This window comes from Theropithecus gelada, chromosome X, assembly GCF_003255815.1.
Source record: "Theropithecus gelada isolate Dixy chromosome X, Tgel_1.0, whole genome shotgun sequence".
NCBI lineage: Eukaryota > Metazoa > Chordata > Mammalia > Primates > Cercopithecidae > Theropithecus > Theropithecus gelada.
The window spans coordinates 108,242,221-108,269,120 of NC_037689.1; the positions used below are offsets into that span (position 1 = coordinate 108,242,221).

Consider the following 26,900-nt stretch of genomic DNA (forward strand, 5'->3'; position numbering starts at 1 on the left):
GTTCTACAGTAAAAAATTAATGTTCCACATTAATCCTGAAGTAAAATAGTGATTATTACTTCATTCTCCTAACACCTCTATTAAGTATACAGAACAAAATACTGTAATGACTATTTTACCTATGGAGGTTGAGCAACATGCCCCAAGCGCCAATAGTCAGCAGGGAGCAATTTCTTGTTGGACAGACACTGTGCATGTTACAACTATAGAAACTGTATCAGATAATCACCCTAAAATGTGAACAAAAACAGGAAATTCCTTTACTAATAGCTTATTATCTAAGGAATTTTCTTCTTCTGAAATAATTTTGGGTCACAATTTGCTTGAAATATAAACTTGAACCAAAAAACTCACATTGTGTGCTAGATAGCTTTTTGTGAATTCAGAAATTAAGAACGAAGTTTTAAACAATTGTAATGAGGAATTGCTTTGTCCTTGCGTTAGATAAAAGAAAATAAGCAAGCTACAATTAATTCTGGGTGAAGTGTGAATGTGAATGATTATACTGCTAGGCTATAGCATCACTTTCTTCCTAGGCTCTCCTTTCAATTTCAAAAGTACTTTTAAAAGTGTAACAAAATGTGTAAGATGAAAGAGACAACAACTATTTTCAAAAAACACAACAGGGAAGAAATAATGACTGTTACTGTAGAAATCACATATTTTGGCAACCCATGGACATTTGGTCATTGGTTTTCAAGTTATACAAAATAAGCTGGCCACTGGAAGAAAAAAACACTTCAAAACATCGATGGCAGAAATACATTAATCCCAGTATTTTATATTATGATAATATATATGAATAATATTTTACCAGAGAGAAGGTAAATGGTCAAAGACAAGGAAAAACCTGACATGAAGGAAAACAAGAACGTTGACAATTCAGTAAAAGAAAAGGAGTTAAAGTATCAGATTCAAGTTTCGTAAAATTTTTTTTTTTAAATGTAAAAGCAGAGGTAACAAAAATTGGTCTTCACCTGGTAAGTGTGTACTCCCTGAGTCCTGAATGCAAATTCATGGCAGAAAAAGTACCTATGCATCCACGTAATCTTTTGTCTCGACCAATCTTCCATGTTACAAACAGTGGGCTGTAATGGAAGATAAAAATAGGGTAAATCAATCAATTCAATTCAAACAAGTATTTATTGAGTATTGACTGTCTGCTAGGTTAGGTGCCTGAGACATAAAGACCAAAAGACAGGCCTTCAAGGGGCTCAGAGGCCAGCCCAATAGGACTACATTTAGCAAAAGTTATATTATACTACTACTACATTATATTTAGTGTATCCTATATGTTAGGCATCTCAATAAATGTTTTAAACAAATTATGTTCATCTTCATCAACAACTCTAGGAGGCTAATACTAACATTCCTATATGAGGGAGTCTCACAGTTGATACATAATGAAGTAGGCACTCAAACCTGGGCAATCTTAACTATAGAGCCTTAACCATTATGGCTAACTGCATAATTACTCATTTAAACCTCAAATAACTGACTTATATGTAAGTCTAATTTGGAAAATCCGGGATAAAAAACAATGATTTTCATAAATACTTCCTGAAAATATAGGGGATATGTGCTGTGAAAGGTGCTACAAGGATGCCTAAAACACAGTCATTGCTCTCTAGGAGCCAGTATAAGAGGGAGGCATAACTATTACACAGATAACTAATACAAGGAAAAAGGGAATAGATACTATAAACCATGTCCAAATGCCATAATTTAAGCTATTGGGATAGAAGAAAACTTCATCAAGCTTGACATTCTTTAGCTTCACCTAGAAAAATCAGTAGGGTTCAGAGAGGTGAAGGGCAACAGCAGACATTAACAAAATAATACTCTGAAACCAGAAAATTTATTTTAATTTTTAGATAAAATTATTACCTGCAAATACAATCTCTCAAGCATCAAAGAACAAAGTATCAATTATAACAAAATATCATCAAGAATAATGTGGTTTTAGATGAAGTTTAATACAGTAGATGTTTGGATTCTGCTGCAAACTACTGACAGCCTCAATTAATGGTTAAGTCTAAAAACAATTACGTTCTAATTAGAGCAACTTTGTATGCCAGTTTTTATGAAATAATTTACCCATTTTAGGACATTTTGTAAAAAGATAAATACCTTACAATTGAGGATGATCTTTGGTAATATGAGTATTCACAGTAATACTGGAATAATGCATTTCTGCTTTCTAAAAACTTAAATTTTAAGGGGATATACCATATGTCATTTTTCCTCTAACACACTGGTGAGCTGGAGAACATCCTTTCTTTAAAATACTCTTTAGTGAGTCATCAGCAGATGGATGAAAAGATATCTCATTCAAGTACTTCAATCACCCACCTTAAGCATTTAAATTATGCTGAGCTCTGACAGCCACAATGGCAGATAGGTTCTCAAATAAGTAATATATACAAACCAGGGAGAAGTACTTACTACTAAGAAGTACTAAGAGTTACCATCTTCCAAGAGCCAAATGTCCAGTGGCATTCAAAAAGATGACTAAAGCATAAGGTCAAGTTACTGTCAACATTAGCATTCAAGTGAAGGACGACCTACACTAAAGGTATTAAAATAACAAACAAAAGGTAAAAGCCAGGTTTTTTGCTTTCTATATCATATGTAATAAACCTGTTATAACTTGAGACAAGATTCTAATGCTCCATTTGGAAATTTTTCTCCAATTGTTCTTGACTAACCACTGATCAGGAAGACAAGAATTAGATGGGATTACTTTCTCACCAATTCTTTCATTACTCACATAAATACCAGTATCTTAAAATTTAAACCTTATCTTTAAGGATGAAATTCACCTCTTCATTTTTCAGTTTCTAACTTGGCATAGTCAACATCAGCAACCATTTTTTTGTTTTGTTTTGTTTTGTTTTGAGATGGAGTCTTGCTCTGCTGCCAGGCTGAGTGCAGTGGTGTGATCTCGGCTCACTACAACCTCCACCTCCCGAGGTCAAGCAATTATCCTGCCTCAGCCTCCTAAGTAGCTGGGATTACAGGTGTGTACCACCATGCCTGGCTAATTTTTGTATTTTTAGTAGAGACGGGGTTTCACCATGTTGGTCAGGCTGGTCTCAAACTTCTGACCTCGTGATCTACCCGGCTGAGCCTCCCAAAGTGCTGGGATTACAGGCGTGAGCCACCACGCCCAGCCTGTCTCTCTCTCTCTTTTTTTTTTTTTTTTAATACTTTAAGTTCTGGGGTACATGTGCAGAACGTGCAGGTTTGTTACATAGGTATACAGGTGCCATGGTGGTTTGCTGCACCCATCAATCCGTCACCTACATTAGATATTTCTCCTAATGTTATCCCTCCCCTAGTCCCCTACTCCCCGACAGGCCTCCATGTATGATGTTCCCCTCCCTGTGTCCATGTGTTCTCATTGTTCAACTCCCACTTATGAGTGAGAACATGTGGTGTTTGATTTTCTGTTCTTGTGTTAGTTTGCTGAGAATGATGGTTTCCAGCTTCATCCATGTCCCTGCAAAGGACATGAACTCATCCTTTTTATGGCTGCATAGTATTCCATGGTGTATATGTGCCATATTTTCTTTATCCAGTCTATCACTGATGGACATTTGGGTTGGTTTGAAGTCTTTGCTATTGGGAATAGTGTTGCAATAAACATATGTGTGCATGTGTCTTTATAGTAGAATGATTTATAATCTTTTTGGCATATACCCAGTAATGGGATGGCTGGGTCAAATGGTACTTCTAGTTCTATATCCGTAAGGAATCGCCACACTGTCTTCCACAGTGGTTGAACTAATTTACACTCCCAACAGTGTAAAAGCGTTCCTGTTTCTCCACATCCTCTCCAGGATCTGTTGTTTGCTGACTTTTTAATGATTGTCATCCTGTCTCTTCTTTGAAAACAAAACAAAACAAAATAAAACAAACTTTATTTTTTGATCACAGAAGTAGCATATGATCATAAATTAAGAAATTAGAAATACAGAAATGTATCAATCCTCTTCTATAACAATGGTTATACAAAGTATCTCTATATAAGACAGGTCTTTTGGCAGCTTCAGAATGAAGTGAATCACAATGTAATATAGATAATAGCATGTTTTTAAAATACCATTATGGTTTCTGAATAAGTCAGAACTAAGTTGTATATTCTCTTCCTCAATGAATTCCATAAGAAACCTAAAAGTGTGAGTGAATTCATTTCCTATCAAAAACGCTAGAAATGAAAGTCATTTAAAAGTCTTTTACCTTCTACTTTCTCATTTATATACACACACCATTCTTACTATAACATAACCCTATCTGCTCAAGTAAACATTTAAAACTTAAAGTATAAATAGAAAAATAACACAAACTAAACACTATACTATGAAATATGTTGCAGGGCACTCAAACATATGGTGGGAGAAATTATATATTAATAGTTTCTTATAATGCCATGCTATCACTGATGACGGAATGATTAATTCAGAGCTTAGGTTGCTGGAGGACAAGCTGCATTTTACAAGGCAGCCTGAGGAGCAAAGATGCTCCAAAACAAGCATGGGTATGGACATGTAAAAGTGCACAGCACATTCAGGAAACAGGAAGTAGTCTGATAGTTTTGATAACTTTTGCTATGGGCTCTTTCAGATTTAACATTTCTTTGAATTTGAAGCACCGTGGACTATGTGTTCTCAAGACCCCTCATAAGATGTGAGCAGACACAGAATCATCTACACTCTCCCTGATCCTTACCTGCCCCTGGCAACATCCACTTTGGGAGTTGGGATTTCGGGGAAGTATGTGTGTCAAAGATGGAGGGAGTGCTACTGTGTTTAGGACAGATGCCTGAAGATGGAAGTAGTCAGACTTTTAGCAGACAGAATAAAACTATTCATTAAAAATCTGGGACTCTAATTTCTCATTACAAATCCTCATCCAACATCGTTTATAAAGTACACGTGTATGGAATTAAAACAACTAAAATACCTAAAAGCAACATTTAATCAGGGAAAGAACCTGGGAATTTAAGCATTTTAAAGTAGACAGACACATAATAAACATCACTGAGCACAAGAGATTGTATCTTGTGTGTGATAACCACATTGTACAGGGCAATGACTACTAGAACATTCAATACATATTATCTAAAAATAGGAACAAATTTTTTTCTTCACGCAACACAGAGGGAAGGAATAGGCAATTTCATTTTTAAATGTGCTATTAAAACATGTATGAGTTCCAAAAAGGACCTAATACATCAGCATAATCAGAGGTAGATCAAAATAGAAAAAGGGTTTTGAGTCTGTTGAGAGGAGCTGCTCAGTGAGAAAAAAATACAGAAAACCAGTTCATAGTAAGACAAAGATTGGATGTTTTGGGAAAATGCTTTTGCCATATGGTTTGAGGCCACCTACATACATTGAAAAAATACTACAAACTAGAAGAGAGTTCAAAATGAGATGAAATATTAATGGAAATGTTTATCTGAAGGTAACCAGACAAAGCTTTTAAAGTAATTTTCCTATTTCTGAGAAACCTTTGCAGAAAAGTAAACACTCCATTTTTTCATGTCTGTAGACAGGAACAGGAAGTAATCATTTAATCTAGATGAATCCTCCCTGCCAACTAGCAGCCAATACTGTCAGGTCAACAGTAGCTCTAGGGAAATGTAGTTGCATACAATCAGCAAAAGTACGAAAAGCAATGTAAATCTGAACAGGACACTCCCCATCTATTGATGTGAGCCAGAACAAATTAGAAATATGTTTGCAGGAGCAGAATACAATTAAGTGATACAACGAAAAAGGTGTATTTACTTAATACTATTTTACCTTAAACTCTATCTCTCCTGCCATATCAAGGCAAAATAGAGGTTACAAAAAAGTCTTAGACCCTGGCAATTTGCTCTTTTTTAGAATAAGATTATTTAGAATAAGATTTGTAGGAGTCAGCATTAACAAAAAACATCAATCTCTACCAATGCAATAATAATTAATAAAACAGGGTACTCAACAAGGTTATTTATATTGGAGGGGGGGATATAGGAAAAAAGAGAAGCCCTGTAACTTATTCTGTTCTTCTGCCATCAAATAATGATTGTTTCTCAACTGCATTCAGGTTTCTCAGCAATTTAGCTCAAAAATACAACTATATTCCTCATAACATCCAGCTAAAAATACCATAATTCCCCAGGATCTAGCAGCTTACAGAAGTACAGAAATGACGGTGTCTTCTTTCCACCACCAGGTAAAAACCTTTCACTTCCTGTTTCAACAAAAAGAAGCTTTACATTTCATTTCTAAATCATATAAACTACAGATTCAATTCATAAAAACATACCTAATAAGGTTAAATCATGTAATAGGGATGCTATAATAAAATACTGTACACTAGGTGGCATAAACAACAGAAATTTATTTCCTCACTGTTATGGGGGCTAGAAAGCCCAAGATTAAGATACTGGCAGAGTTCAGTTCCTGGTAAAGGCTCTCTTCCTTTACTAGGCTTTAAGGCTGCTATACGGCCACTTTGTACTCACATAGTCTCCTCTGAGTGTGTGCAGGGAGAGGGAGAGCACGAGCTCTCCAAGTGTCTCTTATAAGGACACTAATCCTATTGGATCAGGCCCCCATCTTCATGACTTCATTAAACTGTAATTAATTTCTTGTAGGCCTTATCAAATACAGTCACATTAGGGGTTAGGGCTTGGACATATGAATGCAGAGGTTGGGGGGGTGGGTTACAATTCAGTCCATTACAAATCCCTAACCCAAACTTTAGTACATAGTTTAAAGTGTGTATAACAATGTATGTAAGCTCATTCACTGAAAGAGTCTTTAAGAGATAATCCATTTGCTTTTCATTTTACAGGTGAAATACAAAAAGACATCCAGGCAGACAGTGCAGAATCACCAAATTGGTTAATGTTGGAACCTGGCAAGTCCTCCAAATTTTCTTACTACTGGTTTAATAAGGGTTTTTTTTTTCCCCACTACAGGAAAAAAAAAATGTGAGTGGCAAACCTAGGTGTCTTCTAAAAGACCAAAGAATAGGAAAATTCTATGAATACCACATAGCACTACATAGGTGAGCATAAGCACAAATCTCCTCTTCCTCCTGTTCCTCCCAGTAGGGGAGACAGAAAGATTAGCTGAAAAGATACCAGGACAAACTAGAAATGCTGCATCAGCCTGGAAACACTAGCCCTGATTTATAAGTTTCTACATTATCACATAAGAAACCCACAGTAAAGCCTACCATTTTATGCTTGATGGCTTCCCAACACTCTTTCTGATCTCCCTCAGCCTTCTCACTTCATTTTTTCCTGTTGTCTAGCTGGACTTCATCAAACCCAGGTACTCTGTTAAATACAAATTTCCTCCAAATCGAAATTTCCATTTATTATACCATTGGTTAACAACTCATCAGCTAGGTATTGATCTGATTATTTGATTAAGTAGTTCATATTATAGAATGAATGAGACTCCTCCAGATAATTTGAAAATCAAATTGAGAGGAATGGAGAGAAATAGGAGGGGGCTAATCTGAGTCAGGGTCGAGAAGTAAGATTCAGATGCATTTCTCATCCAACCATTTGCTGTAGATAAAATGCACTAAATCACCACTGTATCCTTATACCATACTCCTCCCTCCAACCTTTGTATAATAAATAGCCTGTATCCCATAGGGCTCAGGAAAATAAGGTCACACTGCTTAGACAGACAGCATAAATTAGTATAGGAGACCACAAATATCTGAAAGCGGGGATCAGGAATTACCAATCTTTCAATACTTTTCTTTGCCTGGTGTTCCAAGAAATTCTATCATAGCAGCATTATATTCTCTTTCTCCCATTTATGTAATTCTAATTTAACTGGCAAATGCCAGAGGAAGGGATGCAGACTAAAGTCTTAACAGATGATTGGGAAGGTAGAATTTTTTGCTGTTGTTAATCAAGTGTAATCACCACAGACATACAATCAACCAAAGCACAAACATACAGTAAGGGATTAGCTTGATTCTGCCAATTTTTGAACTGAAAGAACCATTTCTTCCTTTAACAAGAGCAAATCAACAATTTTCAGCAAACAAAAAATAAATTAGTCCCAGACTTGATATGCTGAGACAATCTTATAGTTTTTTAGAGCCATAAATTAGATGAGAAAGACCACCTTAATTGGAAAAAAATAGAATTTTTGCACATATTTTCTTAGTTTATACTGCAGTTGGGTATTCAATTTAATATATAGTAACATTTCAAGGGAAAAATAGCTGTGGGTTTTTTTTTCCTGATAATAGGAACACACCACAAATCTCTATTACCTGAAAATCCAACTTAATTTTAAATGACATTTTGCTATAGATTTCAAAAATGAAGTAATTTCTATTTGGAAGTCCTATTCTGAACCCATTTGTTCAAAGGGCTTTAAGGTTTGAGACTTACTCTTTACTATTAAAAAAATTAATTATTTTAGGCTGGGCATGGTGGCTCACGTCTGTAATCCCAGCACTTTGGGAGGCCGAGGAGGGCGGATCACGAGGTCAGGAGATCGAGACCATCCTGGTTAAAACGGTGAAACCCTGTCTCTACTAAAAATACAAAAAATTAGCAGGGCATGGTGGTGGGCGCCTGTAGTCCCAGCTACTTGGGAGGCTGAGGTGGGAGAATGGCATGAATTGAACCCGGGAGGCGGAGCTTGCAGTGAGCCGAGATCATGCCAGTCACTCCAGCCTGGGCAGCAGAGCGAGATTCCGTCTCAAAAAAAAAAAAAAAATTATTTTAATATGAAACAAATCAGGCAAAAAAGAGCTTCTATTGAAGTCTTCCAATTCCTATGCTAAATGTTAAGCAAAACTAAGAATAACAGAAGAACTATGTCCAGAAATTTTAGAATGAATATTAATTGATACAGTCAACTCCTATTTTTTATGCCGTTAAAAACTTGTATGGAACTTTGTTTTGGTATTTCCATTTGACTGTGTATGCAGGATGGTCAGGGAATGCATAACACTTCAAACAAAACAATGAAAACAGTTAGGGGTTTCTTATTTGTCTTTATTTTCTTTTAGGTTTAGGGTTTACACGTGCTTGTTGTTACATGGGTATACTGCATACCGGTGAACACTTGGTTTCTAGTGTACCCATTACCCAAATAGTGAACACTGAAATGGATAGGTAATTTTTCAACTCTCACTCCCCTCTCACTCTTCCCACTTTTGGAGTCTCCAGTGTCTATTACTCTTTCCATCTTTATGTCCATGTGTACTCACTGTTTAGCTCCCATTTACAAGTGAGAATACATGGTATTTGGCTGTTTCTTAGTTTACTTAGGATAATGACCTCCAGCTCCATCCATGTTGTTCCAAAGGACACAATTCCATTCTTTTTTTTTATGGCTGCACTGTATTTCATGGTGCATGACACACCACATATTCTTTGTCTAGTCAACTGTTGATGGACACTTACACTGGTTCCATGACTTTGCTATTGTGAATAGTGCTGCAATGAACACATGAGTACAGGTATCTTTTTAATGTAATGATTTATTTTCCTTTTGGTAGATACCCAGTAGTGGGATTGGTGGGTCAACCAGTAGTTCTATTTTTAGTACTTAGAGAAATGGCCATCCTGTTTTCCACAAAAGTTGAACTAATTTACATAGCCTCCAACAATGTATAAGCGTTCCCTTTTCTCCACATCCAAACCAACATCTGTTGTTTTTTCACTTTTTAATAGTAGCCATTCTGACTGGTGTGAGATGATACCTCAGTGTGGTTTCAATTTGCATTTCTCTGAGGATTCACGATGTTGAATGTTTTTTCATGTGCTTGCTGGCTGCTTGTATGTCTTCTTTTGAGAAATTTCTGTTCATGTCCTTTGCCCAGCTTTTAATGGGTTTTTTCCCCTCTTGTTGAGTTGTTTGACTTCCTTGTAGATACTGGATGTTAGTCCTTTGTTAGAAGCATAATTTGCAAATATTTTCTCCTGTTCTGTAGGTTCTCTGTTTACTCTGTTGATTATTTATTTTGCTGTGCAGAATCTTTTTAGTTTAAGTTTCATTTGTCTGTTTTTGTTGCATTTGCTTTTGGAGTTTTCATCATAAGTTCTTCACCTAGGAAAATGTCCAGAAGAGTTTTTCCTAAGTTTTCCTCTAGGATTGTTATAGTTTCAGGTCTTACATTTAAGTCTTTAATCCATCTTAACTTTTGTATATGGTGAGAGATAGGGGTCCAGTTTCATTCTTCTGCACATAGCTAGTCAATTTTCCTAGCACCATTTATTGAATAGGAACTCTTTCCCCATTGTTTATTTTTCTCTACTTTGTTGAAGATCAGTTGGTTGTAGGTATGTGGTTTTATATCCAGTTCACTATTGTGTTCCACTGATCTGTTTGTCTATTTTTGTACCAGTATCATGCTGTTTCAGTTTTAGTTACTATAGCCTTATAGCGTAATTTGAAGTCAGGCGGTGTGATGACTCTCAACTTGGTCTTTTTGCTTTAAGATTGCTTTGGCTATTCGGGATCTTTTTTTGTTCCATGTGAAATTTAGGATTGTTTTTCTAATTCCATGAAAAATGACATTGGTAGTTTGATAGTGATTGTGTGGAATCTGTAGATTGCTTTGGGCAGTATGGTCATTTTAACAATATTGATTCTTCTAGTCCATTAGCATGGGATGTTTTTCCATTTGTTAATGTCATCTATGATTTTTCATCAGTGTTTTGTAGTTCTCCTTACAGAGATCTTTTGCCTACTTGGTTAAATGTATTCCTATATATTTTATTTTTTGAGTGGCTGTTTTAAATAGGATTGACTTCTTTATTTGGTTCTCAGCTTGAACACTATGTATAGAAATGCTGATTTTTGTACACTGATTTTGTATCCTGAAACTTAACTGAAGTCACTTACGAAGTCTAGGAGTCTTCAAGGAGTCATTTGTGTTTTCTAGGTATACAATCATGTCATTGACGAACAGAGATAATTTGACTTTCTTTTTCCAGTTTGTATGCCATTTCTTTCTCTTGCCTGATTGCTCTCGCTAGTACTTCAGTACTATGTTGAATAGGAGTGATGAGTGGACATCGTTGTTCCTGTTCTTAGAGGGAATGTTTTCAAATTTTCCCTATTCAGTATAATGTTGGTTATGGGTCTGTCATAGATGGCTTTTGTTACTTTGAGATTATGTACCTTCGATGCCTTATTTGCTGAGGGTTTTTATCATGAAGGGATGTTGTTACTTGTTCTGGGTTTTGTACCTATATATTCCCACCACCAGCTAATGACCTATCTTCTACCATCTTGTCTTCCCCAGAGCCCATCACTCAATTAGCAGAAATAGAGTAGAAGGGAAGTAAATATACTGATTGATTTAAACATAAATATTAAAAGAGCTAGAAAACTATCCATATTCTTCATTCCAGGTTTTTATGTTGTTTTCCACTCCAAAGACATCTGATGCTAGCTTAATAAGTAAGACTTGCAGTAAAACTGTGATGTATTTGTTTTTCACATGTTTTCTGGATTTAGAAAGGTAACTGTTAATGAATTTAAGATCCTTATATTAGATTACTCACTCCCATGAAAGAAAAGAGCTGGAAAGACAGCTTTATAGCAAGCCCTCCTCACTGTAGGGAGAAGAAGAAAGGCAAGATCGAGGGATAAGTCACCAACAACTTGAGACCATATTTTGTGTCAGGGCTGTGTATGTTGCTTTTGCTTCTGCCGCCCCTTCCTTTACCGTTCAGAAAACAGTTCTGCCTCTTGAGAACCTCTACTAGGAAATATTCAAGAGGTTGATGCATTTTTAGATGAAACTGATATCCTTGCCTCCAAAGTGCTTCTTTTTAAAAACCAACCTTATTAAAATATAGTTTCCACATAATAAAAGCACCCATTTTAAGTGTAAAGTTTAATGACTTTTGGCAAACGTATACATATATGTAACCTAAACCACGACCAGGGTATAAAACATTTCCATCACCCCAAAGATCTCCCTTGCATCACTTTGCAATCAATCCCGTCCCCACAGTCCTGGACCCTGGGGCAAACACTAACCTGCTGTCACTATAGTTTTGCATTTTGTAGAATTTCATATAAATGGAATCATCCAATATACAATCTTTTGTGTCAAACTTCACTTAGCATAATGCTTCTGATATTCATTTATGTTGTCTTTTTTTTTATTGCTGATTAATATTCCATTGAATGGATATATCAGTTTTTTGTCCACTCAACTGTTGATGGCTTCTAGGGTTGCTTCCACTTTGGGCCTAATATAAATAAAGCCACCATGAAACTTGTGTTCAAGGCCTTTTTAAAAAGTAGCTTTGTTGAGTATAATTGATATAAACAGAACTGCACATATTTAAAGTGTACAATTTGATGAGTTAGCACAACTGCAACTTTATACCTGTTGAACAAATCCCCATTCTCCCTTCCCCCAACCCCCGGTAACCATGAATATAGTCTATACTTCTATTTGTTTGACTAGTATATATCTCCTAAAAGTGGAAATATGTGGTATTTGTCCTTCTGTGACTGGCTTATTTCACTTAGCATAATGTTCTTTAGGTTGAGCCACTTGTTGCAAATAACTACTACAATAATTTCCTTCTTTTTAAAGGCTAAATAATATTCTGTTGTACGTATATACCACATATTCTTTATCATTTGTCTATTAATAGATACTTGGGTTGTTCTCTATCTTGGCTACTGTGAATAATGCTGCAATGAACATGGGATCTGAGATAATCTCTTCAAGATCCTCATTTCAATTCTTTTGGATATATACCCAAAAGTGGGATTGCTTTATGGTAGTTTTATCTCACATTTTTAGGAACTTCAATGCTGTTTTACGTAGCTGCTGCACCATTTTACATTCCCACCAGCAGTGTACAAAAGTTCCAATTTTTCTAGCCTCACAGTTTGAGTTGGGAAGAATTCTATCCTCCTCTATTTTCTATGAGTTTGGTTTATTTGTTCCTTAAATATTTGATAGACTTTACCATTGAATTCATTGGACACTAAAGTTTTAATTACAGGATGTTTTTAAACTACAAATTTAACTCATTTAATAGACATAAGGCTATTCAGATTTTCTAGTATTTCTGAGTCACTTTGTTAAATCGTGTCTTTCAAGGAATTTTTCCACTTCATCTAAGTTGTAGAATTTATTGGCATAAAGTCATTCAGGATATTCCCATATCATCCTTTTAATGTTTGTAGGATCTGTATGTCTATTCTTTCATTGTGGTATTGGTAATTTGTTTTAATTTGTGACTTTTCTCTCTTTTTAATCTTTATCAGTCTAGCTATTATCAATTTTATTAATCTTTTTAAAGAGCAGGTTTTTGCTTTTATTGATTTTCCCCATTTTTTGTTTTCTATTTTCCTGATTTCTATACTTCTATGATTTCTGTTACTTAATTGGGGTTTAATTTGCTCTTTTTCTAGCCTCTTAAGGTAGAAGCTTACTGATTTCAATCTTCCTTCTTGAAAAGCTATAACTTTCCCTCTCAGCACTGTTAGTTGTAGCTCATAAATTTTAATATGTTATCTTTTCATTATCATTCAGTTCAAAATATTTTTAATTGCCCTTATGATTTCTTCCTTGACCTATGATTTATTTAGGGGTATAATTTTATATAATTTCCTAATGTTTGGGAATTTTACAGACACCTTTTTGTCACTGATTTCTAATTTAATTCCATTTGAGTCAGATAACATACTGCATATGACTTTAGTTCTTCTAAATATATTGAAGGCTTGTTTTATGACCCAGAATATGGTCTATCTTAGTGAATATCCCTTGTGAATTTGAAAAGAAAATGTATTCTCTTAGTGAATATACCTTGTGAATTTGAAAAGAAAATGTATTCTGGTAATGTTAGGTCCAGTGTTTTATAAGTGTCAATTAGGTCCAGTTGGTTGGTAGTATTGGTCATGTTTTCTATCTCCTCACTGATTTTTGTCTACTTGCTCTAACAATTACTGAATTAATAATGTTGAAATATCCAACTCTAATTGTAGTTTTGTCTACTTATCCTTTTATGTTTTTTTTTTCTTTCATGTATTTTGAGGATCTGTTAGGCACATACACATTTAGTATTTTGTCTTCTTGAGTTAACTACTTTATCATTGTGACATGGCCCTCATTCCTGCTAACACTGGCTGTCCTGAAGTCCAATTCATCTGTTATTGGCATAGTAACTCTAGCATTCTTATGAATGTTTGTATATCTTTTTCTGTCTTTTTGCTTTTAACATACCTGTGTCTTTATCCTTAAAGTGGATTTCTTATATACAGTATATGGTTAGGTCTTGCATTTTTTATGCAGCCTTTTAACTGGAGTGGTTAGACTACTTACATTTAATATAACTGCTGACAGAGTTGGGTTTAAGTCTACCATCTTTATATCTAATATTTGTTTTCTGTATTTCCCATTTGTTCTCCACTTCTCTTTTACTGTCTTTAAACTTAAATGAGTATACTTTAGTATTTAATTTTATCACCATTATTAGCTTATTAGTTATGCCCTTTTAAGTAATTTTTCTAGGTTGTATCGATGCATCTTTATGTTATTTCAACCTACTTTCAGCTAATATTATATCACTACAAAAGCAATGTAAAGACCTTAACAGTATGCGTCCATTTCACCCCTCCCATACTTTGAGGCTACTGTTATACCTTTAACTTCTATATACCATATAAACCTATAATAGATTATTAATTTTCCTTTAAACGATAACTTAACTTTTAAAGAAATTTTTTAATGAGGGGAAAATGTCTTTTATATTTACCTTACACTTGCCACACTTATCTGGCACTCTTCATTACTTTGTAGAGATCCAAGTTTCTATCTGTTATCATTTTCCTTCAGCCTGGACAGCTGCCTTTAAATTTCTTGCAGTTAAGGTTTGCTAGTGATAATTCTTTTCATTTTTGTCTGAAAAATATATATATTTCACCATCATTTCTTTTTTAAAGGGTATTTTCACTGGAATCAAATTTGAGATTGGCAGTATTTTTTTTTCAGCACTTTTAAGATGTCATTCCATTGTCTTCTGGAAGCTTCCATTGTTTCTAATGAGAAGTATTCAGTTCTTCTCTTTGTTCCTCTGTAATGTGTCCTTTTTTTTCCTAGTGGCTTTCAAAATGCTCTATCACTAGTTTTCAACAATTTAATTATAATTGCTTTAGTGTGGTTTTTCTGTTTTGGATACATTGAGCTTGTTGGATTTATGGATTTACATTTTCATCATATTTGGAAAATTTCTAGCCATTATTTCTTCAATTTTTTTTCTGCCTATTTCTCACTCTCCTTTCCTTATGGGACTCCAGTTGCAAGTATGTTAATCGGCTTGATACGGTCTCACAGTTCACTGAGACTTTTTTCCTTCCATTTTTCCTATTCTGTTTCATACTGGATAATTTCTACTGTTATGTATACAAATTCATTGTATTTTCCTCTGCAGCATCTAATTTGCTATTCATTTCATCAATGAATTTTTCATTTTTTATAATATACTTTTCAGCTCCAGAAGTTCCATTTGGTTCTTTATATGTCTTCCATTTCTTTACTCACTACATTCATGTTTTCCTTTCAATCCTTCAACACATTTTAATAGCTGTTTTAAAGTCCTTGTCTGCTAATTCTATAACCATCATTTCTGGTTCTGTTTCCACTGACTGGCTTCCTCCTGGTTATGGGTCACACTGTAGTGCCTCTTGAAATGTCTAGTAATTTTTTGTATGCCAGATATTATAATCATCATATTGTTGAGTGTTTGGAATTTGCTGTCCTCCCTTCAAAGAGTGTTGAAGTTTTGTCATGCAGTTAAATTATTTGTGGATAATTATTTAAAGTCCTTTACTTTAAAGTAGCCTTTACTACTAAAGTATGACCCTTCTGGGGTCTCTATGGAATGCCCTGGGTGTTCAACAAGGGCTCACAACTCTTGCTGTAGGAACTCATGTCTCTCAGGTCTGTATGAGCTCTGGTAAGTTTTCAGCTTATAGTTCCTGAGCAGTTGTTTTCTGCCCAGCCTCATAGTGTTGCCCTTGATACATGCACAGATTCATATTGAGTCAGAGATAAAGGGAATATCTATGCAGATTTCTGGAGCTATGTCTCTGAGTAGCTTTCCCTCTCCAGTACTCTGCTCCATAAATTTCTGCCACCTAGGCCTCCCCGAGTTCCTATCTCTGTCTCACCAATTCAGCAAGATTGCAGTTCTGCTTGGGTTCCCCCTCACAATGCTGTGGTCTAGAAACTGCCTGCTGACAAAAAGTCAGGGTGATGGTAGAGCTCACTTCGTTTGTTCCCTTTCTCTCAATGACCACAGTCCTGTGCTGTCTGTTGCCTGACATCTAAAAACAGTGGTTTCATGTATTTTGTCTGGTTTCTAGTTGTTTATGGGAGATGTGAGGTGGAAAGGAGCAAGTCTTGCACCAGTTACTTCTTCGGGGACAAAAGTAAAGTCTCAAAGCACTTTAACCCTAAGTCACATTAAGGTTCAAACTCTGTGGTAGGTTTCACATATTAAATGTGAAACTATTGGTTAAAACTCTGTGGTAGGTTTTACATATTAAATGTGGGAAAACTATCACAAATAAGAGAAGACTAGTGCCAGCAGAAAAATGGTTCAGGAACATCATTCTGAGCAAACTATCGCAAGGACAAAAAACAAAACACCACATGTTCTCACTCATAGGTGGGAATTGAACAATGAGAGTACTTGGACACAGGGTGGGGAACATCACACACTGGGGCCTGTCATGGGGTGGGGGGAGGGGGGAGGGATAGCATTAGGAGACATACCTAATGTAAATGATGAGTTAATGGGTGCAGCACACCAACATGGCACATGTATACATATGTAACAAACCTGTGCATTGTGCACATGTACCCTAGAACTTAAAGTACAATAATAATAATAAAAAAAAAGAAAAATGGTTCAGGAAGTAAAAAGCAAAAGGGACAGATCTCTTCAGCTTTGACAGGTGGTGAACTCTTAGAAGAATATGAAATGAGTCAACCAATTTCAGGGGCAACACACTACTCAGAACCCAAAGGTTAGACAAGTCACTCTTAAAAAATTTCATACTGAGAACTCTAAAGTCCAAAGTAATGAAATTTTTAAAAATTTAAAGCCATCAGGTAGAAACTGAACTTGACAAACATGTCAGTTACCAGTCACGCTGATATTTCCTTCTTTAAGCCCATGCCAAAAATAGCTCACTCCTCTTATACTACCTCCATGAGTTTAAAAAAAGTGCAATCTGAACGACCTTATTCATAACTCCTAAAAAATCTTGAGGAAGTCATTAATAATCATGCATTATGTCTAATGTATGTGTACTCTGTTATTGCTATTTTTAAAGGCCCATTTTTTCAGCTATGTTGATTTAAACAGTCTTACAGCACAGCTATTTACCTCACTACTATCCTAGAAAACACTAAATTTATCATAGTCTTACCAGTACAAATCTTGTAATAACAATGCCATATCTATAGAAGGACAGTCACCTAAGGACAGGAACCCTACATTAAGGAAACCAGATATGAAAATTTCTTTTATGATGGAACAAATAGAAAAAATAATGTGATATGTATCATTAAATTATCAAAAATTATTTTTTAAAAATTCCTCACTAACACATCAGACACGGCTTTGATAGTTAAATGTTCAGAAAGTAAACTGAGCTAGCATCTAATCTGGAAGACACAAAACTAAGTTTCCACAAAAAAATTAGGATAGCAGTAAGTAAGCCAATGTCAAGCCTATGAGAAAAGCCAAATTTGTGAAAGACACTGGCTGAGAAACTGAGGTAATAAGGCAGTGAAATAAGGATAATTGCTTACCTATAAAGGAGACTTCTTGCTTTACACATCTCTTTAGGCAATCCTAAATAACTGCCTACTTCAAAGCCTATAACTCTGTAAACAAATGAAACAGAAGCTAAACAAAGGGACCAAACTCCCTAGGAAGATAAGAAAGAACACAGTAGCCACCAATAAGCACCAGTACAACAACTTCCTATGTATATTTAAATACTTTGGTTTAAAAAGCCTCCAGCTGAACTGCTAGGTACATGACAGAAGACAAATTAGCCAAAGGTGGTGTATATGGTCTGGAAATGGCAGTGACCCACCCAGCTTATCACATCAATACCATAAAGCAAAATTTGCCACCTGAGCTATTGAACATATTCATCATCCCTAAAAGCTAATTTTTCTCTAGAGTTCCACCCAGTCCTCTTCTTTCACCAGCAAGAATGATACCCCAACCCACTGCTTCTTAGATAAATCCCACAGATAAACGTACATTTACATGTATAAATGAACTTCATACTCGATCCAGAATTTCTACATAGCTGTAGAACCAAAGACCAAAGAAAATATAATTTCCCATAGGGACTACTTCTCACACTCTTTCTTGGCATTAAACACTAACCAAATATCCAGCTAAAGATAAAGATATCTGGATTATCTATATGTGTCTCTGTTGAATATTACTAGATTGATAAAAAATAAAAAAAACCTTTGTACTTGAAAAGAAACTTTCAGTGACCAGTTTCATCCTTTCAAACTTACCCAGATTCTTTCTTTATTCTGCCAATGCAAACATACCACAGAAACACCTCTGTTTCAAAAAAAATGAAACTGAATAATGGAAAAACTATTGCAATTAGTTATTTAATAAACAGTTAATCAGTTAACTCCAAATTGTTTTCTATAGGAACACATTTGTGATTCTGTAATCTAGGACAGTAAAATTGCCAAATGATTGCTTTACTTAAAATAGTTTTCATATTGGACTACAGAATTATATAATACATGTAAGGGTCTAACCCAACATGTGATTCAATAAAAGGTAGCTCTCTCCCCCGGCCCCGCAAATCTGTCTGGGAATATCCATTTGATTAGATAAAGCTGGATTAAAAAGTTTTAAAAGAAACAAATGTAGTTTTATTATTTTGGAAGTACACTGACACCTATCCATCCCCCTCCTTCTCTATTAAAGCAGTACTTTAATAAATGAGGTAAATAATAGATGAGAGTAGCTGGTTATGAATATATCAACTTTGTGTATGTAAATAAAAGTTCTTTTATACCTAGAATGAAGCTGATCTTCAGTCCATCCAGCCCAGATGAATGATCAGTTCCAAATATGGAAAAAATATGATTGAAAACAAACCAAGTTTCTACTGCTGAAAATTTTTTGAAATAATTTCAAAGCATATAAGGAAAACTAATTTTATCTGAAAATAAGATAAAACCCTTCATTTTAAAATTAAAATTGTATAAAAGGCAGATATAAAAGGTCATTTTTCAAATTATCATGAAAATATGTATGTGTATATTGTGCATATATGCACAAACTACTAAAAACAGCCAATTTTTATTGAATATTTACTATATATCAGGCCTTTTAAAAATAAGTACTTACATGTAATAACTCTTTGAAATGCTTATAACAACCCTATGAGGTAGATACTATTATTATCCCCTATTTTAAAGATAGGGAAACTGAGAATAGAGAGTGCCATTAACTTGTCAGTGGTCACATAGCTGCTAAGTGTGGTAGGGCCAAGATCTGAACCCAGGCATTGTGGCTCCAGAGTCAACTCTCTTTATCATATACTATGAATGTGTGTGTACCACATACTATGAATGTGTGTGCTGTTTGATGTAAACCACCTGAAAAATAATATCCCAACAAGGAACTGAATTATTGCCTTTAAAGAAGAATACCTAGAAATTAGAGCAAGCAGAGGTAAAATTGTTGACATTATGGGTCATAAAAATAAACATTAAAACATTAAAAACAAAAATTCACCAAAAAATGCTCTAAAGCTGAAAATGTGGAAAAAATTATGTCATAATAATATAAGTGGACTGGATATTCATAAAAGGCATCCTTATTGAAAAGATCAAAATACTTATATAACATTTTTATTCACTATAAATTCAATAAATGTTCACTATAAAAAATTCTAGACAATACAGAAAAGTAGGAAGGAGAAAATAAATATCATGCACAATCTCAAACCCAAAGAAAATGAAAATTTATAATGTTTCCTGACACTCTTTCTATGGAAATATTTTCACATTTTTAAGATCATACTGGATGGTTTTGTATAGTTTTGTTTTTCAACTGAATTGCATACACATTTTCCTACATGGTTAATACTCTTCAAAAATATTTTAATGGCCCCATGGTAAATCATATAGTTAGACCATCATTTAGGCAACTATTTCCTTGATAAACTGTGAGGGACATCTTTATTTATTAAAGTTTATCCAGATCTCAGATTTATTTTCTAAGGATATTTAAGAAACTGAATTACTGTACCAAAGCGTATGAACTTTATTTTATTATTATTATACTTTAAGTTCTAGGGTACATGTACACAACGTGCAGGTTTGTTACATATGTATACATGTGCCATGTTGGTATGCTGCACCCGTTAACTCGTCACTTACCTTAGGCATATCTCCTAATGCTATGCCTCCCCACTCCCCCCACACCACAACAGGCCCCGGTGTGTGATGTTCCCCTTCCTGTGTCCAAGTGTTCTCATTGTTCAATTCCCACCTGTGAGTGAGAACATGTGGTGCTTGGTTTTTTGTCCTTGTGATAGTTTGCTGAGAATGATGGTTTCCAGCTTCATCCATGTCCCTACAAAGGACATGAACTCATCTTTTTTATGGCTGCATAGTATTCCATGGTGTATATGTGCCACATTTTCTTAATCCAGTCTATCATTGATGGACATTTGGGTTGGTTCCAAGTCTTTGCTATTATGAATAGTGCTGCAATAAACATATGTGTGCATTTATAGCAGCATGATTTATAATCCTTTGGATATATACCCAGTAATGGGATGGCTGGGTCAAATAGTATTTCTACTTCTAGATCCTTGAGGAATCACCACACTGTCTTCCACAATGGTTGAACTAGTTTACAGTTCCACCAACAGTGTAAACGTGTTCCTATTTCTCCACATCCTCTCCAACATCTGTTGTTTCCCGACTTTTTAATGATTGCCATTCTAACTGGTGTGAGATGGTATCTCATTGTGGTTTTGATTTGCATTTCTCTCATGGCCAGTGATGATGAGCATTTTTCCATGTGTCTGTTGGCTGCATAAATATATTCTTTTGAGAAGTATCTGTTCATATCCTTTGCCCACTTTTTGATGGGGTTGTTTTTCTCTTGTAAAGTTGTTTGCATTCTTTGTAGATTCTTGATATTAGCCCTTTGTCAGATGAGTAGATTGCAAAAATTTTCTCCCATTCTGTAGGTTGCATGTTCACTCTGATGGTAGTTTCTTTTGCTGTGCAGAAGCTCTTTAGTTTAATTAGATCCCATTTGTCAGTTTTGGCTTTTGTTGCCATTGCTTTTGGTGTTTTAAACATCAAGTCCTTGCCCATGCCTATGTCCTGAATGGTATTGCCTAGGTTTTCTTCTAGGGTTTGTATGGTTTTAGGTCTAACATTTAAGTCTTTAATCCATCTTGAATTAATTTTTGTATAAGGTGTAAGGAAGGGATCCAGTTTCAGCTTTCTACATATGGCTAGCCAGTTTTCCCAGCACCATTTATTAAATGGGAAATCCTTTTCCCATTTCTTGTTTTTGTCAGGTTTCTCAAAGATCAGATGGTTGTAGATGTGTGGTATTATTTCTGAGGGCTCTGTTCTATTCCATTGGTCTATATCTCTGTTTTGGTACCAGTACCATGCTATTTTGGTTACTGTAGCCTTGTAGTATCGTTTGAAGTCAAGTAGCGTGATGCCTCCAGCTTTGTTCTTTTGGCTTAGGATTGACTTGGCAATGCAGGCTCTTTTTTGGTTCCATATGAACTTTAAAGTAGTTTTTTCCAATTCTGTGAAGAAAGTCATTGGTAGCTTGATGGGGATGGCATTGAATCTATGAATTACCTTGGGCAGTACAGCCATTTTCATGATATTGATTCTTCCGATACATGAGTATGGAATGTTCTTCCATTTGTTTGTGTCCTCTTATTTCGTTGAGCAGCGGTTTGTAGTTCTCCTTGAAGAGGTCCTTCACATCCCCTGTAAGCTGGATTCCTAGGTATTTTATTCTCTTTGAAGCAATTGTGAATAAGAGTTCACTGACGATTTGGCTCTCTGTTTGTCTGTTGTTGGTGTATAGGAATGCTTGTGATTTTTGCACATTGATTTTGTATCCTGAGACTTTGTTGAAGTTGCTTATCACCTTAAGGAGATTTTGGGCTGAGACGATGGGGTTTTCTAGATATACAATCATGTCATCTGCAAACAGGGACAATTTGACTTCCTCTTTTCCTAATTGAATACCCTTTATTTCTTTCTCCTGCCTGATTGCCCTGGCCAGAACTTCCAACACTATGTTGAATAGGAGTGGTGAGAGAGGGCATCACTGTTGTGCCAGTTTTCAAAGGGAATGATTCCAGTTTTTGCTCATTCAGTATGATATTGGCTGTGGGTTTGTCATAAATAGCTCCTATTGTTTTGAGATATGTCCCTTCAATACCTAATTTATTGAGAGTTTTTAGCATGAAGGGCTGTCGAATTTTGTCAAAGGCCTTTTCTGCATCTATTGAGATAATCATGTGGTTTTTGTCTTTGGTTTTGTTTATATGCTGGATTACATTTATTGATTTGCATATGTTGAACCACTCTTGCATCCCAGGGATGATGCCCACTTGGTCGTGATGGATAAGCTTTTTGACGTGCTGCTGGATTTGGTTTGCCAGTAATTATTGAGGATTTTTGCATCAATGTTCATCAGGGATATTGGCCTAAAATTCTCTTTTTTTGTTGTGTCTCTGCCAGGCTTTGGTATCAGGATGATGCTGGACTCATAAAATGAGTTAGGGAGGATTCCATCTTTTTCTATTGATTGGAATAGTTTCAGAAGGAATGGTACCAGCTCCTCCCTGTACCTCTGGTAGAATTCGGCTGTGAATCCGTCTGGTCCTGGACCTTTTTTGGTTGGTAAGTTATTAATTATTGCCTCAATTTCAGAGCCTGTTATTGGTCTATTCAGAGATTCAACTTCTTCCTGGTTTAGTCTTGGGAGGGTGTATGTGTCCAGGAATTTGTCCATTTCTTCTAGATTTTCTAGTTTATTTGCGTAGAGGTGTTTATAGTCTTCTCCAATGGTAGTTTGTATTTCTGTGGGATCGGTGGGGATATCCCCTTAATCATTTTTTATTGCATCTATTTGATTCTTCTCTCTTTTCTTCTTTATTGGACTTGCTAGCAGTCTATCAACTTTGTTGATCTTTTCAAAACACCAGCTCCTGGATTCATTGATTTTTTGAAGGGTTTTTTGTGTCTCTATCTCCTTCAGTTCTGCTCTGATCTTAGTTATTTCTTGCCTTCTCCTAGCTTTTGAATGTGTTTGCTCTTGCTTCTCTAGTTCTTTTAATTGTGATGTTAGGGTTTCAATTTTAGATCTTTCCTGCTTTCTCTTGTGGGCATTCAGTGCTATCAGTTTCCCTCTACACATTGCTTTAAATGCGTCCCAGAGATTCTGGTACGTTGTGTCTTTGTTCTCATTGGTTTCAAAGAACATCTTTATTTCTGCCTTCATTTCGTTATGTATCCAGTAGTCATTCAGGAGCAGATTGTTCAGTTTCCATGTAGTTGAGCGGTTTTGAGTGAGTTTCTTAATCCTAAATTCTAGTTTGATTGCACTGTGGTCTGAGAGACAGTTACAATTTCTGTTCTTTTACATTTGCTGACGAGTGCTTTACTTCCAACTATGTGGTCAATTTTGGAATAAGTGTGACGTGGTGCTGAGAAGAATGTATATTCTGTTGATTTGGGGTGGACAGTTCTGTAGATGTCTATTAGGTCTGCTTGGTTCAGGGCTGAGTTCAATTCCTGGATATCCTTGTTAACTTTCTGTCTTGTTGATCTGTCTAATGTTGACAGTGGGGTGTTAAAGTCTCCCATTATTATTGTGTGGGAGTCTAAGTCTCTTTGCAGGTCCCTAAGGACTTGCTTTATGAATCTGGGTGCTCCTGTATTGGGTGCATATATATTTAGGATAGTTAGCTCTTCTTGTTCAATTGATCCCTTTACCATTATGTAATGGCCTTGTCTCTTTTGATCTTTGTTTGTTTAAAGTCTGTTTTATCAGAGACTAGGATTGCAACCCCTGCCTTTTTTTGTTTTCATTTGCTTGGTAGATCTTCCTCCATCCCTTTATTTTGAGCACATGAGATGGGTCTCCTGAATACAGCACACTGATGGGTCTTGACTCTTTATCCAATTTGCCAGTCTGTGTCTTTTAATTGGAGCAGTTAGCCCATTTACATTTAAGGTTAATATTGTTATGTGTGAATTTGATCCTGTCATTATGATGTCAGCTGGTTATTTTGCTCGTTAGTTGATGCAGTTTCTTCCTAGCGTCTATGGTCTTTACAATTTTGCATGATTTTGCACTGGTTGGCACCAGCTGTTCCTTTCCATGTTTAGTGCTTCCTTCAGGAACTCTTGCAGGGCAGGCCTGGTAGTGACAAAATCTCTCAGCCTTTGCTTGTCTGTAAAGGAGTTTATTTCTCCTTCACTTATGATGCTTAGTTTGGCTGGATATGAAATTCTGGGTTGAAAATTCTTTAAGAATGTTGAATACTGGCCCTCACTCTCTTCTGGCTTGTAGAGTTTCTTCCAAGAGATCTGCTGTTAGTCTGATGGGCTTCCCTTTGTGGGTAACCTGACCTTTCTCTCTGGCTGCCCTTAACATTTTTTCCTTCATTTCAACTTTGCTGAATCTGATAATTATGTGTCTTGGAGTTGCTGTTCTCGAGGAGTATCTTTGTGGCGTTCTCTGTATTTCCTGAATTTGAATGTTGGCCCGCCTTGCTAGGTTGGGGAAGTTCTCCTGGATAATATCCTGCAGAGTGTTTTCCAACTTGGTTCCATTCTCCCTGTCACTTTCAGGTACACCAATCAGACATAGATTTGGTCTTTTCACATAGTCCCATATTTCTTGGAGGCTTTGTTCGTTTCCTTTTACTCTTTTTTCTCTAAACTTCTCTTCTTGCTTGACTTCATTCATTTGATCTTCAATCACTGATACCCTTTCTTCCAGCTGATCCAATTGGTTCCTGAAGCTTGCGCATTCGTCATGTAGTTCTTGTGCCATGGTTTTCAGCTCCATCAGGTCATTTAAGGACTTCTCTACATTGGTTATTCTAGTTAGCCATTCATCTAATCTTTTTCAAGGTTTTTAGCTTCTTTGTGATGGGTTCGAACTTCCTCCTTTAGCTCTGAGAAGTTTGATCGTCTGAAGCCTTCTTCTCTCAACTCATCAAAGTCATTCTCCATCCAGCTTTGTTCCATTGCTGGTGAGGAGCTGTGTTCCTTTGGAGGTGGGGAGGTGCTCTGATATTTAAATTTTCAGCATTTCTGCTGTGTTTTTTCCCCATCTTTGTGGAAAAGACCTTTGGTCTTTGATGATGGTGATGTACAGATGAGGTTTTGGTGTGGATGTCCTTTCTGTTTGTTAGTTTTCCTTCTAACAGTCAGCACCCTCAGCTGCAAGTCTGTTGGAGTTTGCTGGAGGTCCACTCCAGACCTTGTTTGCCTGGGTATCAGCAGCGGAGGCTGCAGAACAGCAAATATTGCTGCCTGATCATTCCTCTGGAAGTTTCATCTCAGAGGGGTACCTGCTATGTGATGTGTCAGTCTGCCCCTACTGGAGGGTGCCTCCTAGTTAGGTTACTTGGGGGTCAGGGACCCACTTGAGGTGGCAGTCTGTCCGTTCTCAGATCTCAAACTCCGTGCTGGGAGAACCACTACTCTCTTCAAAGCTGTCAGACAGAGACATTTAAGTCTGCAGAGGTTTCTGCTGCCTTTTGTTCGGCTATGTCCTGCCCCAAGAGGTGGAGTCTACAGAGGCAGACAGGCCTCCTTGAGCTGTGGTGGGCTCCACCCAGTTTGAGCTTCCTGGCCACTTTATTTACCTACTCAAGCCTCAGCAATGGTGGGCTCCCCTCCTCCAGCCTCGCTGCCGCCTTGCAGTTCGATCTCAGACTGCTGTGCTAGCAATGAGCGAGGCTCCATGAGCATGGGACCCTCCGAGCCAGGCACGGGATATAATCTCCTGGTGTGGTGTTTGCTAAAAGCATTGGAAAAGCGCAGTATTAGGGTGGGAGTGACCCGATTTTCCAGGTGCCATCTGTCACAGCTTTGCTTGGCTAGGAAAGGGAATTCCCTGACCCCTTGCGCTTCCCAGGTGAGGCAATGCCTTGCCCTGCTTCGGCTCACACTCGGTGCACTGTACCTACTGTCCTGCACCCACTGTCCAACAAGCCCCACTGAGATGAACCCGGTACCTCAGTTGGAAATGCAGAAAGCACCCGTCTTCTGCGTCACTCACACTGGGAGCTGTAGACTGGAGCTGTTCCTATTCGGCCATCTTTGAACCTCCCCCTCTCTGTATGAACATTTTTATAGCTCTTGATGCATTTTACCAAATTGCTTTCCAGAAAGAAAGTGCCACTAAAAAGACTGACTTCACTGAGTTAAAATTTCAAGAATATTTATTTACAACCAGCATTTATGAATCATTTTAATTGGTGGCAGCTGCTTTAAATGTTCTCATTGTTAAACCAGTAAAACACCACAATGAAAACAGACTGTCTTAATTTAAGGTCAAACAGCAGTTATAGTTTAAAAATTAAACTCAAGTATATTTGCCTCATGGTAAGAATGGCTTCTGTCCAACTTGCAGATTCCCTGGTTCTTCAAAACTTTTAAAACACTTAAGTCAAAAGAACTTTTTCTACAGTAGTACACCATAAAACTAGAAGCATTTGAGGAGGCTGCTTTTTATGCTGTGTTCTGTTGAACATAGTATAGCTAAATACATATTTTGAAATACATCTGTTATCAGT

The 26,900-nt window shown here is 36.4% G+C and overlaps 1 protein-coding gene across 1 annotated transcript in view; it reads right to left on the reverse strand.

Annotated features, from left to right (window-relative positions):
- Positions 1 to 973: 973 nt before the first annotated feature.
- AMMECR1 (Alport syndrome, mental retardation, midface hypoplasia and elliptocytosis chromosomal region gene 1) overlaps positions 974 to 26,900 on the reverse strand; it is a 58,606-nt gene continuing 32,679 nt past the window's right edge. The window contains exon 2 of the mRNA XM_025371851.1: positions 974 to 1,088. Within this exon, the coding sequence (XP_025227636.1) occupies positions 974 to 1,088 (115 nt within the window). The remainder of the gene's footprint in view (positions 1,089 to 26,900) is intronic.